The sequence below is a fragment of the Phaethon lepturus genome, unplaced genomic scaffold (genome assembly GCF_000687285.1).
Source record: "Phaethon lepturus isolate BGI_N335 unplaced genomic scaffold, ASM68728v1 scaffold7041, whole genome shotgun sequence".
Taxonomy (NCBI): Eukaryota; Metazoa; Chordata; class Aves; order Phaethontiformes; family Phaethontidae; genus Phaethon; species Phaethon lepturus.
In genome coordinates, this window is record NW_010516922.1 from 50,195 (window position 1) to 65,161 (window position 14,967).

The 14,967-nt window shown below is 37.4% G+C and overlaps 1 protein-coding gene across 1 annotated transcript in view; it reads left to right on the forward strand.

Moving 5' to 3' along the window:
- Positions 1-14,967, forward strand: part of FAM188B (family with sequence similarity 188, member B) — a gene marked incomplete at its 5' end in the record, with an annotated part of 78,670 nt that overhangs the window by 48,176 nt on the left and 15,527 nt on the right. The window contains 2 exons of the mRNA XM_010296214.1: positions 4,293-4,356; positions 6,234-6,395. Of these exons, the coding sequence (XP_010294516.1) occupies positions 4,293-4,356; positions 6,234-6,395 (226 nt within the window). The remainder of the gene's footprint in view (positions 1-4,292; positions 4,357-6,233; positions 6,396-14,967) is intronic.

The window sequence follows — 14,967 nt, forward strand, 5'->3', positions numbered from 1 at the left end:
AGCTAGCACTTACTTGAATGCACCATTTTCTGGTTTATATTGCTTTATTTTGTTTTGCTATCAATCCAAAAGATATCTAGGGTAAATATTTGACATGAACTAACTCGTATTTTGATAGTCTGGAGTTATTCCTAGTGTTACGGTTTGTATGTGACTTTTCTATTTAATATTCAGTGCTCAGATGTTCTCCATTTAAGACTTGGCAAGAATTTTCCTGGAAGTAAATTGAGAATTAATGTGTATGAAGCATTTTTAAAATGTCCTATTTATCTAAGTCAGTGTTATTTGCTATGAAAAATTCATCTGATTACATATTATGTTATATTGTAGCATCCAGTGCTCAAAATATCTATATTTTGGATTTGTATTTATGCACTTCTAAAACTTTAATAGAGTCCGTAGAGATCACTGTAATTTATTTTATCAGTGCACCATCAGTGCTAAGGTTTATACTGCCATTACAGTTTCTTCTAACTCTGGTATTTTTGTCCATCTGTCTTAAACTCTTAGAATATTTTTTTTTTATAATTTGTATATCGCAGAATGGATGAATGAATTGCAAACATGAGGCAGATTCCTAATAAGAACTGTCACGGCCACCTCGAAGTCAGCAAGTTATGTCAGTATGGCTGTGACAATTCAGAGCAGTCGAAGGTTTGGCTCAGAGCATCTATGCATAATCTAAAGTACTTCTAAGTACTTTACATCCTTAATAAACATATTATTTATAACTTGAAACTAACAGTTTCAACAAGGCTGAGGATTAACACAGAATCACCAACAGGAACATGGAGAGAAAATGAGATTTGTAATATATAATGATATTTTTTTGGAAAGGCTATTTCAGAAACCAGCAGCATTAGAAAACATGAAAAGCATGTGTAATTCACACCGGATGTATTTTGTTTTTCTGTGATGAAGAGATTTCTCCAGTTTCTATAAAGTAGATATTTTCTCTGGAGCCACCTTACACATCTTTTGGTTTTGCCCCATAAAGACGTTCGTTATATGTGATAATGTGAAAAAAAATGTTTGGTTACATGCTGAACAAAAAGACAGTTAAGTGCCAGGATATAGGTGCCTCACCCTGATCTCCCTGTTGGGGGGTGGAAATGAAGGTTTAAGTAGGAATATTTTTAAAAAGAACAGTACAAAATTAATAAAGTCTTCGGAGACGTGTTTTGCCATGTTATTTGGGTTCTGTGAGTGTATAAAAATACATCCACATTTTGTCAAGATATCAGAAAAGCTGGACTAAGCAATTCCAGCACTGAGGAATGGAGAATTAAGCAATTCAAGGATCCCATGGCAAAAACTGAAACACAAATGTTGAAATGATGACTTTACGCACATTAGGAAGTATGTTAGTCGAGGGTGTTTGCTGCTATCTCTCATCTCAACAGGCTGCTTCTGCCGTAGCAGAAGCCACACCTTCACTCGCGGCGTAGAGGATTCAAACCCTCTCCTCCCTGGTTTCAGTACAGACGTAAGCCACGTTACTCTACGCACAGTACAACTAAAAATAAAAATCAAGCTGGGAGATCTTGCAGAGTGATCTGAAATTTAGCAGATCTCATTGTCAACTTTTTGATTATATATCAATTCAGGAAATTATTTCTGCTGACAATTGCGCTTCAGCATATCTGAACACGTGCTTTATTTTACGTATTTGTCCAGGAGATTTTTAAAATCAGTATCTTGCTCTCTGATTGATTTTTTTTTTCCACAGACTTTACAGTATTACCAAGCAAACACCACCGTTCTGTGCCAGCAGTCAGCATGCTCCTGGCTCACTCTCCAGTTAGAATTGGGTACTGCTGTTACACTGGAAAATACTGATGATATAGCATTAGGAAGAAATATTTACCATTAACACTGTTCTCTTTGGTAATATCTTTTTACTGACCTTTGATTCTGTCAAAGCAGCATGCAGAGCATTGGGTTGTAAATTAAGGAGGGATTCAGTAGAGTCAGGCCTTTAACTCATTATCTGATGATGACTGGGATACTTGAAAGTCTCCTGGCTTAAAAGTAATGGGGTTTTCTGTTTTGAAGTGATTTAAAAATTATAAATGGAAAATTCCATGCAGGGACGAAGTAGTATTAGTAGTAATCATTTATTCATTATGTCTGTTTTGACATCTGAATGATCTGTCAAAGACACCAGAATGAACAAATGCTTCAGATTTGCTTGTCATCAATGAATGTCTTCACAGCCCAGCAGAAAACAAAACACATTGTTATCATTATCTGATATTTTTACAATGCATGAAGTGTGCTTGCACTTAAATGCTGACACCTTTTATTATAACACAATAAATACACCTGCACAAAAGCCGGTAAGTCTTTGGCAGGTATGAATAATAATCTTAAAAGCATTTAGAATAGGTGTAAATCTCGTAGCTATATGCCTGTTGTTTGTTTCCTCATTAGCAGAGATGATTTGAAAGGCAGATGTTCTTCTTCTTGAAAATCTGAGATACACCTCTAAACTCCCATATTGTTTGTACCTACAGATGAAATTAGAACTTCCTCCTATTGTCTTTGTCGTATGTCCCATCGTCCCTAACTGACGCATATTGTATAGTCTACTCATTTCAAACAAGGCTATGGCGTTTTCAAGATGAAACTGTTTCTAAAACTAAAGAATGGCCAAAATCCAAAGATTATTATCACCTCATCCATTCCTTGCGGTGTTGCATGAGAGAATTTTCCATATCACAGGCACACTTTCCGTGGTCTGTTCTTTGATTTCACACTAGCAAGAGATGTTATTGTGGCTCATTGTTATGACTGAGACTAAACCTGTAAATTATCTTAAAAATATATTTTTTTTAAAAGGAGAACTGTGGTTTTATGGCTATGATTTGATTTGAATGATTGTAAGTATCATGAGGGCTGGAAATCTTATATATTACATTCTGATTCTGGCTTTCAAAGAAATCCCATGAGAAAATAATTATATAAAGTTTGGGGTGAAGACAGGGAATGTCCCAGCTTTTTGCTTAGGGAATCAATTTTTGAACAGAGCAAGTGTAGCACTGTTGAAGGGAAATTTCTAGCTAGGTCTACTCTAACTACATCAGTTCGACTCTTTATTTTTTTTTTTTTTAATAATTGTGCTAATTGCCAGGAAATATAAATATTTGGGTGCATAGAATATTTTGCATGTCAAATGAGACTGAGAAGACCAGATGTGTGTAGAATAACTAAGTTTTAATTTATGATCATTCAGGCATTCTCTCTACCTTTGTAACAATACCAAAATAAGGATGTAGACAAAACAATTGAGATCAACATATTTTATACCGAAAGGAAATAGCTTCTTTATGAACCGTAGAACTAATCTATGGAGTTTATTGCCATAGCTGTCCCAGGATATAGTACACTGTTTTTTCTCAAAACTAGATTAGACATTTATTTATGTATAAAATAATGTTTGCAATTACATTGTAGCTGCAGGATAAAAATGATCACAGTTAAAACCTATATTTTTTAGGTCATCAACCAATCACTAATTCAATAATTCCAGGAGTTCTGGGAGAGGGAACTTAGTTTTGCGAGCTGTTACTCCATAATTATCAATAATGCAATTTCACACACTTTTCTCTTTCATGTCATAAAATAGAAGAAGGGACCACACAGCAGTATTATAAATGTGTACCCCTAGAGTCTTTTTTTTTCCTTCTTCTTTTCATGGACAATATAATGTATAGATTATATCATCTTCAGTTTGTGAGTATATTCCAAGTATTGATGATAGGAATAACAAATACATGCAATTTGTGAGAACACCTTATCTGAGTACTAGAATAGGTTGCCCAGGTAGGCTGTGAAGTCTACATCCGTAGAGATACTGAAAAACCATCTAGACATGGTCCTGGGCAACTGGATCTGGGTGGCCTTTCTTGAGTGGGGGGTTGGACAAGTTGATGTCCCTTCCAACCTCAACTGTTCTGTGATTCTGTAATTCTGTAAGACAAGTAGTCCAGTAGTTCTAATTTCTAAAGTTCTAAAGTTCTAAGTAGTGGTCATAATGGCTTCTTTTCTCCTTTACAGCTATTTTCTTTAGTCTAGCTCTAACAAACTTTTGCTTGCCACAGGTTTAGTTGATATATACACTTTTTTTTTTACCATGCCAAAAATCACTTTGAAAGACTTCCAAAATATAGGTTGGGAAGCAGCTTGGGGTTTTTTTGCGCCAAGATTTTAGAGACATTCAGTCTAAAGAGAATTGCTTCTAAATGAAGCAATTGTATTTAAATTTAATTGTATACTCCACTCCTTTTCAGGGTGCGCAATGATTTTGATGTACTTACAAACCGATTGATTGGCAGCCATGGCTATTGCACTCAGGTAAGTTAAACGTGAGGTCTTGGGGATGTCATACGCCTCTGCATGCAGAGCTGTGAACTGACCTCTGGGAAGAGATGGCATTTCTTGTTTCAAGTTCCTTGTGGTTTTCCTTTTTCCCCATAGTGTCAAGCACCTTCATCCTTTATTCTTTTTTCCTTGTGTATTGGCATATTGTTGTTTTTGGTTTCAGAGCCTCTGCTTTTTGGCCTGCGTTTCTGGTCTGCGTGTGTCCGTACCTGTATGTGCATGTGCTCGTACTCCTCTCATCTGGCTCCTTAGTTGATTTTAGTGCTGAGACTGCAAACTGTGTTTCCTCCCTGCCATTTCAGAAAGATGACTGAGGTTGCATGTCTGATTGTACGGTTCCTCTGTAAAAAGTCACGGCCCAGCTAACTGTGCTGATGCTGACTGAAGCTAACTGGTACTTCAAACTGGAGATGCTGACTTATTATAGGTGTGTCTAAAAGACATGTGCTTGAAAATAAGCAGTCTGAAGCGCTGTCTGACACTTAGGACCACAACTTTATGTAGTCTAAATACCAGCTTCTGTCCTGTGCCAAATGTGTCCCACTGGCTTTAAGTCTGCGGAGGCATCCACCCAGTTGGAAACACTTTGTCTTGGACACATAAGTGGAATGTAGATCCCAAAGTTCTGGGACACAGATTCCCCCAAAGCTGGAACATGGGCAGTTGCGTGGGCTGAATATGGTCCACAGCTACTAAGTGTAATGCCATTTTGGCTGCAAAAGGCAAGCTTCATGTTCTTCTCTTGTACTGTTGCTAGAAGACTTTTATACTGTGCTTATGCGGTGATTCCTTAAAAAGGTGGTGGAACATCACTGGTAGATTAGAAGTCCTAAAAACATCAGTAAGAACCTATAAACTTTGGAGAGTCCTTCAGGAGAAACATGGGGCTATAAATGTGTGCAGTATTTTTAAAATCATACATTAAGTCCAAACTGGCAATAGCAGTGTTATTCATGTCTTCAGGCATGGTAATTTGGACCATTTTTTCTGGAAACTTTCTTCTTATTTCCCCTCATGTTTCTTGACATATGTTATTTATTAATAGTAAGCTGGTTCACTGCTGTAGCACAGTCTGCTGCTAGATACCGTTACGTGCCGTTACATCCTAGCTGGCCCTTGCGGGATCTTATGCTAAGCAAAATATCTAGTGTCTCTGATCCTTGAATGTTATGCACACTCGCATGCACACATGCACACACCCCCACCTCTCACATGTATTTAGCCTCTGACACACCTGTACTTCCAATTCAATTGGAGAGGAAATAATCAACAATCTGCTACAGTAAGTACGAGCATATTAGTGATATGGACCAGATGTGATGCCATATGGATGAATGTCTTTTACTGAATAAGAGTTAACTTCATCCAGAAATAATCAGTGAGAAAAAAAAAAATCTTGTAACATATCTTGTCCAACATACAAAATACATCACTAAGCACATGTAACTGTACAGGCTTTTAATGTATATCATTCATGGTGTAGCTTTCATTGTAGAGAAAAAGGGACACCAAAATGTTTTAATTTAAAAAAACACACAACACTAATATGAGACGGTTGAAAGTTGTAAGACTAATTGTTTATCAGCAGTTTGCCTCTGGAAAGTTGAATATTGAAAACTCCGGTAATATTCTGCATTTTACTTTGGGAGTAGACTTTCCCCAAAATACCTGGAAAACTTCTTATAAGCAATCCTAATCCTAAACCTAAACTTAAAGCCACCAAATAAATTAAGAGTCTGTTACACTTACCAATCCTGAATCAATCGTGTACTGATGTCTGGTAGAGACAAGATGTTTAACTGCTGTTTTGTTTGTTTGTTTGTGTTTTTTTTTAAACATGTCACAAACAGGAATTGGTGAACTTGCTTTTGACTGGCAAAGCTGTGTCCAATGTTTTCAACAATGTGATAGAGCTGGACTCTGGAAATGGCAATATCACAATTTTGAAAGGTATCACAAGCCGCAGTGATATTGGTTTGCTGTCTCTCTTCGAGCACTATGATGTTTGTCAGGTATGCTTTCCATTCTTCTGATTTTAATTAAAAAGGAAACAATTGAATTTAAAATTGGCTTGGAGTGAGTATAGCAGCTAAGAAATTGTGGGCTTGATTCAGTTGCTCACTCAGAGGCATCTAGCGCTGTTTTAGACGCCCCAAGGCAGAGCATGGTCTCCCTTCTGGATACAGGTTCTGTGTCACAAATGCCACACCATGGTAAATGACTTGAGTAGTCTACAGCATCTCAAATTTTACATGCCTGTGCCATTTTCTAGCTGATCTCCTGAAGCGGGAGCCAGCTTACAGACTAACACTTCTGTTTAAGTGGCTACTGTGTAGATCTGTATACATGAACTAGGACCTGCTCAGTGCAGTCCGCGGAGTTAAAAGCTGTCCAGCTGACTAAACATAATTGCGTACTCTAGGCTGAGCTGGACAAGTTCACTGACTGTATTCACTAGCTCTCCACTGATTATAGTGGAGTTGAGACACCCAGCTCACACGTGGACACCTATATCCTAGTCATGTATATATAAGCAACTGAATCTGGAACTCAAATTCACCTTAAGTATTCAGTTTTCCACAAGTTCCTATGTGAATGGGAACCAGATTGATTGAATCCTCTACTCCATGCTGTAATGGTGGTCATATTAGCAGTAAAAAAAAATTAATAGACAATTAAAACAGTTGTCATATAATGGGAATGTTCCCTTTAATGTGTTTTTGAAATCAGTATTTTAATTGTAGTCATAATGAAAATTAAAAGATAGATTAAAATTTTCAAAGAAGTGACAGCCATGAATTTACCTCTGGAAAAATTTGTGGAAGCATTTCACAGGTTCGCTATCAACGCACATCGTCATCAAGATGGACATCTTTTCTAAAGACATCTTAAACAGAAATTTTATGTTTGATGCAAGGATATTATTTGAAATTCTCTTGCTTGTGTTAGATGCTAGGTTAGATAACTGTAACAGTCCCATCTGGATTTGCAGTCAGTACCTCTGTAAAAATTTGAAAGCGATTAGCAAAGAATTTGTTTGTTCTGATCTAATATAAATGTGCAACTGAAAACAAAGCTTGATTTTTACCCGTTTCCCATATGACTAAAGAAGGTTACATTTTCCTACTACTGGCAAATTATAATTTTTGTTATTTTTAGTTAACACAATCCTTTACATTATTCACAAGATTATAATAAAGCTTAAATTCAGTCAAGATGGCATATCAGTGTATCCAAATCAGATTAATTCAAAAGAAACAGGACTAAAAATAAATTAGCTTCTGTGTCTAGTTCAAGCTCCTTGTCCTTTTCTATAAAAAATGTAACATTTAAAACCTCAAAAAATGGTTATGCACCACTGTAGCATTTTTTCCATTCTCTAGTGAGGAAAATGACTTCTAAGTAGCAAAATGGTAAATGAGGTCAGTGCAGGTAAAAGCTATTTCTTTCCCATCTGCCCTCTAAAAATAAAACAAAAGTTACCCGGAAAATCAGACACCATCTTCCACTAATTCTGCAAATTATATGGTGGATGGGGTCTGTTTCTTCTACTACTGTGCCCTTGCATGGGAGCTGGACTCATGAGCAGAGATCTGTTTTCCAAGCCAGTGACTCTTAATCAGTTACAGAAACGCCAACAGACGTAGTTTGCTTTTTTTTTCAGTCTACACTGGTTAGGCATCTGATGCAAATTGTCTTGCTTTTTATTGAGAACGTCTGCCAGTGCTCCACATTGCAGTTCAGACATCTCAGCGCATGCTGCGATTCCTGCCTTAGGACTAGGACAAAAGTCAGATTCTGCTAGATTTTGGCCTCAGGTCTGGGGCTTTTGGCCTCTCTACTGTGGCTTCAGCATGAGGGGCCAGATTCTGGTTTCTGTTACAGAGATGTAAGTTTAGACCAATTCAGAAAAAATTAATGTCACCAATAGTTTGCAGTGCTGGAACTGAGAATAGCATTTGCCTGTCAGTCTTTCAAACTGACTCTTTTCTTCCTTTCAGTGTTTCAGTAAGTGGATTCAGAATCCAATTACGCTGTGGCTATGAGGATGGTAACTGAAACCAGTAATGGAAAAGGACTGTCATTTTTTGGGTTTTGGGTTTTTTTTTGTTGTTTCCAGGAGTAAGAAAATTCTGAACATGATATATGGTGAATCATAGACATTAGAGCTGGAAAACTCCCTTTAGGTCATATCCAGCCAGTCTCTCAGGGGATAATTCAGGATATTTTTATGTCCTGTTATATAGTAGGCTTTCTTTTACAAATCTGTATCCATGAAGTTCCTGTCTTTTTGTTCAGATGTACGTTTAGTAGTTGATTGTAGTGCATATAACTGTAATCTTACCTTTTTTCTCATACATCTGTACTTTAAAATAGGAGGAGGTGCAAATACAGATTTGCAAGCACCTGCAAACGTGGAGACCTTATTACCTACTGCACAGCTTGTGCTTTGGATATACTACTGTTGGCTACTGACCGTTCATTTACTTAGTTTCCTCTGATTATCGTTCTCACTCCTAATCCAACCTGCCCCTTAAACAATTCATCCTCATCCGCTAGACATTTGCAAGCTGATGTAACAGTTCCTCCCTTTTTCATCAGTACATCCTGTCCAAACCTTATTTTTATTGCTCTACTCTAGACTTCTTCCAACTTAGCAATGCATTTAGGAAGAGGTATGCAAGATACCAGGCTGGATGCAGTAAAATCACATAGAGAAAGATTTCTATACCATTTTATCTTCCGTGTCTAAAACGTAGAGTATTTGTATAGTCCACGGTTTCCTTGGCGTGTCTTCTGAGTTGAAAATGTCATAAGGGCATGAGAACTTAATTAACCCTTCTGTCAAACTTCAACAGTAGCAAATCAAAACAAAATGATCAGTCCCTTTTCTCCAGTGTTTGCCTGAAGAATCCCTCTGTTGCTGAGCCAGTAATCTCTTTCAGTGGCTCGTACTGAATGTGTTATCTTTGCTGATTGGAAAAATGTGTGCTTCATGTAATTTGTCTGGAATTGTTAATGTCTAATCATCACTCTTAGTCCTAACGTATCACCATGCTCAGTATAATTTTTGTAATGTAATTACTTGTTGCAAATTGTTTCACAATGACAGATGGATTCATTCAATGTATTTCATATGCAAACATTTAGTTTCATAGTGAGATTCCATATTTTAATGAAAAAAAAGCTAAAAGTCCAGTTCTGTTATGTTTCAGTAGGCAAGTCACACATCCTTGGATTTCTTTTCTCTGTGTTAAGCCCATGTTTAAGCTATATTAATTCCATCTGATCTTACACATTTAACTAAGAAGCCTAAATTCAGATTTTAGGTTTCCTGGGATTTCTTTAGAGCTCTTAAAGCAATAGAAGCATTTCCAAAAGCTGGTCAGTCCACAGAAAACTAGTGCAGGTTTTCCTCTCCTTGCTGGGCTGCATCATGCGGCAGTTTAGCAGTAGTCCCGGGGAAGCTGAGTCGTTTCTGCAGCAGGGACAAGACCTCAGAGAAGAGGGTGAGGCACAGAAGTGGACAGGGCCAATTATAGAAGTTGTGATTGAGACAGTCCTTGCATTTGGGTCAGAGTCTTTGGCCTCAATGCCGCATTAAAATTGCAGGTGAAAAAACTTTGAATGATGAAATGCTCTTTTCAAAACTTATTGTGATGTTAAAAGTAGAAACAGATGGAAACAGATGCTCATCATATTTATACCAGATCATTTAAGAGACTAACAGTGACAAAAGGCAAAAATAACGTGCATTCTCATCTGCAAAATCAAAAAGGTACTACTATCTTCATTATTATCATTAATAATTATAATAATAATATCTAGCATTTATGTGTCATTTCCTATGAATAGATGTCTGCTTTGCAAAAGAGGCAAGTTTCATTACCATTTTACAGGGGGGGGTAACAGATGAACAAAAGTCGAAGTGCTTATCCCAATAAATCATCCAATAAGCTAGTTGATGAACTGGGAAGAGAATACAGGTCTGCTGAATCTCTCGTTCTAAAGTTAGTACAATCCTGGCTGATGAATTTGGCCATCCTTCGGAAATGCTTTTTGAAACCACTTTAAGTATGTGCTGTTGTACATGAAGTATTCAAGGTTACTTGTCTCTTTTGAACCTTGACTCTGGTTCTTCTTTGTCTTCACTGATTCTCTCCTGCTTTTAACCTGTCCTGATAGAGTAGTTAAACCTCCTATCATCTGACCTCCCAAACTCACCCTACTCTGATTCTTGACAATGTCCAAGACTCTGTCTGAGCTGTCAGCATTTTAAGAGACTGATGCTTTTATGTTATTGTATTTCTGAAAATTAACAGAGAACGTGGCATTTGACAAAGAAGTTATGCTCATTTTTCCTATTTCTTTTCAAAAAGAGAGAGAAACATAAATAAACAGAATTTATTCATTAAAATTCCACAGATGGGAAATATTATCTTTGGTCCTTTTGATGAAACCAGCACACTCTGTGCTATAACAAGACCTACTTGAATTATTAAATTCAGCACACATGCTCTGTCTTCTGGCACCTCACCTGTTTATTTGCCCTGTGGAACGTCCTTCCTATAACCTTCTTCGCTGGGAAATATGTCTGCTAAACAGGCGCCTTTCTCAGTCAGATGGACTGGATTCAAGCCAGGTCATTGGTGGGGTTGCGGAGGGGGAAGTTTAGAAAGAGGTTTTTAACCATCTCATTTAAGAAACCAACAGCAAAAATATGCATGTGCAAAATGGAAGCTGATGGTTGGTTTTAATTTTCTGCTTATTTTTCAGTAATGGATATGCGGTAGATATTGTGTCGCGTAGATGCATTCAGCAAGGGATCCTGCTATTTATGTAAGATGTTTGTGAGCGCCACTGTGGGCAACAACATGTGATTCATACAAGTTTGACTGAAACAAGGCTGACAAAGCATTGTCCGTCTAAAAAGTCTGTTCTTCATTCCTTGTTTTTACATCTCCCTTTGTAGCCTGGAACTGAAATTTTCTTAAATGAAGTCCTATTGTCCTCCTACTTATCCATGGACAGTTATTTTCCCAGAGGCCAATCACTGTTGCTGGGATATTGGCATTGATTTCTTGTCAACATCTTTCCAAATAAAATAGAATCACAGAGTTTTTATTTAAGACAATAAGAATAACAAACCCCACATGTTTAAAAGAGTCCTGCATGCTTTGCAAACAGACAAAACAGAAAATGATAAGTCAAATATTTTCCATGTCTCTCTGGATTACAAACACCTGCATTTGGATCTGGATTTATCCCATCTAACTTTAGGTTCTTTATAGGCTGAAAATGCTTCAGGTAAGAGTCCAGCCAACTCCCTTTATAGCTGGTGAACAGGGGGGGTCTAAATTTCTAACAATACCCATCTCTTGTTTGATTTTACAGACAGCCAAAGCCTAGGGACCAACCTAAGTTAGAAGGCCTAGAAATAGATGCTGAAGAGTTAAGTGGACTGAATCTTGACCTGTCTTTGTCATTGCAGTGAAGTAACTTACTGAAATGAATTATAAACTCTCATATCTATTGAGGGAATGGAGAAGTACTGAAGTCTGAGAGAGGGTCTGAATCTCCTTCAACATTTTCTTCACTTGATGGAACATACCAGAAAAGCAGCAGAATGGGACAAGGATAAAGAAAAGATCCTGAGGCTACCTGGCACCCTGACATCTATTTTCCTTGCCAAAACTCCTGTTGTCTTTTATGTTGTAGCAGCATAAGAGAACTTTAGTCAAAAGCCAATGCTTTCCAGGAGCCTTTCTTTGGTTTGGTAGTCCTGGCATTAAACACACATCCCCTTCTATTCTTCTTCATTAATGTTTCCCTCCCCACCCTCCCCCCTTTCATTATCATAAATATTTCCTTTTCTACAACAAAATGGATTCAAAGCTGCAGAGAAATGATCTAGGGCTCCCACGTGGCAGTAGTGTTTTCTACTACAATTTATAAATGGCTAAAAACTCTTCAATTTCTGCTTAGCTTGGCATAGTCATTAAATTATGCATACTCTGAATGTCAGGTCTTGTGAGCATTAACTTTATTTTTCTTAATCTGATTGAAATCAAGTACATATTAATGGCAATAACTTTACCCTCACAGTGTCCCTTAACTATATGCAAAGATAATAGTAATGTGGCTGACCTGGTGTTTTAATAGTGCTGGTGGAGTAGGTGAACTGAATCAGTAGTGTTCTTGATAACCCAAGGGCTGTTGCAAGGATATCTGTTTTTACACCATTGACACTTCAGTCTTAACACTGTTGGAACATTGTTTAATATTAATGCAGTAAAGGTCATTGCAATTGCAGGGAAAAAACATTGGCAGAACAAACAATAGGCTGTGGCCTGTAACTGTGAAAGTTTTGTGTAATTATCCTTTTGTCTATCCTATTGGATTCAGTAGAATTAGCAATTATTCTGTTTGACAGAACCCAGACCTTTGTGGAATCGTATGGGTCTCAGTACTGCACTGTATGATTACTTTGGAAAATAAGCATCTATAACAGTTGTATTCAGGCTAACAAACGTGATTATAAATTTAATTAAAAAAAAAAAGTCCAACAAGCAAGGAAGTGAAATTCTATTAAGTGATAACAAAACTCCTGGAGAAAAATGCCATCATATTAGCATTAACATCACATACCCAGTGATCCCTTGGTTTTGATAGGATCTCCTCCTCTTCTTTGAATCATGGCCACTGCATAGGAGTGATAACCTAATGTTTGTTTCTATTCAAGGTAAATTGTGTAATGGAGTCCAAGAAACACAGAATCTTGGTTATATTTCTTGTTTGTTTCCTTTGGTATATACATGGCAAAAGATAGCCTTGTTCAATGAGCAAATAAAATCTGAATGGTGGAGTACCATATGGCATCTGCATTCTGGCAGATATATTGGAATAATTCTCCAGGAATAAATATTTGTCTGTAGATTTCATTTCACCATTGTGTGAATGCACACTAAAGTCAGATGTGGAAAAAGACCACCCGTAGTGTTGAAAATGAGCCCTTTGAAGGTGCTTGCCTTTGAAAGGTTGACATTTTCCGAAGATGAGAATTGTGTCCCTGAAATTTATGAGCATTCTTAAGGGTTTTGTAAGGGAGAGGATTAGGGTTAGTGAAGTTTCCATAGGAATCAAAAACATGCAGCTTGAAAAGACACTTAATTCATTCCCCCCTTACTTTTTTTTTGCCTGAAGAAGATTAATGAGCATGTTTGAAAACAAATATTTGAATAGTGATGCGTTATTACTTTTTAATGCATTAGGATACTGCAAGCAGCAAAAAAAAAAAAAAGGGTTTTTTTTTTTATGTTCTGCAAAGTAGAAATACAGCTGTTGAACCCTTAAGAAAAATAATACTATTTAATAAAATAGATTCAAGTCACATATCCCTGGTTTGCCTTTGGAAGTCAGAGCCAGCATTACACTCATAGGGCAGCATACAACAGCTGGAAAGAAGGGCCCCCGTTCTCTGGTAAGCACTTGTTGGATGACACACACTCTCACTGAGTTTAAACGGTTTCCTGAGGAGTCTAAAGGTTTTCCTGAGGAGTCGGAATGCTGGTTGTTCATGCTCTTTCTTCCCTATCATGCTTCAAGGTCCTGTTATATTCCAGGATCACTACCACCAAGCAACCTGGCCAGGCAATTGAAGAAGCACACACCACTCGCCAGCTGCACCAGTTAAATGAGGACATACTTTTAGTCTACTCAATAACTGATGCTTGAAGAAGCGGGCAAAGGAACCCTCACAATGACGATTGCCCTTGCATTACCAGTAGCATGTTCTGAATTATATTTTGTAGAAGAAACCTGGACATGTTTTGGAGAATGCTGTGGGAGAGGGAAGTTCCTTATAGGAAGTCTAGACAAAGTAACGTTTGAGGAGAGGAAGGAATTTTAGCCTTATCGATAAAAACCATTCCATGTTGCTTGGCCTTAAAGCTGGAATGTAGGAATAACCTGAGGTATCTTGAGAACCAGAAGCCCCTGGAAGGTGACGATAGTAGGACAGAGTGGCCAGTGGTTTTGGGGAGAAGCAAACCTGCAGTGACCAGCCAACAGCTAGAATGCAACTTAATGTTAAAGGCAGCAGCTAATCCTCAACTAGTATAATTGATGTAACTAAAATTAAGACATCTCCCTTTTTATGGGAGATGAGGATTTGACCTGCAATGTTTTTATACTCTCCTTATTGTCTTAAAGTTCATGCCCTTGCCTTCTTCTGCAAGCATTGTAATTGAAAAGTGTACATATTTGGAAAATGTTCCTCCAGACCTTTCTCATCTGAACAATTTGTCCTGACTTCAATAGGACTGTTCATGTGAGTAAGAACTGGAGTGGATGTGTGCTTTGAAACAGTTCTGTATCTCTCTGATCTTGTTTTGTCAAATGCTGTTTGATGAAGCTTGGAAGTTACTTTAGCAGGCATATGTAGGAAGAACACATTTTTAGGAAAAGACTGGCAGTTCCTTTTTGGTTTTGATTTATCTGCATATTGAAATACACATGTTTGTGAGACTGAATCTTCTCATCCATATCCCTCTAATTTGCCATCTTTTGTTGCATCTGCATATT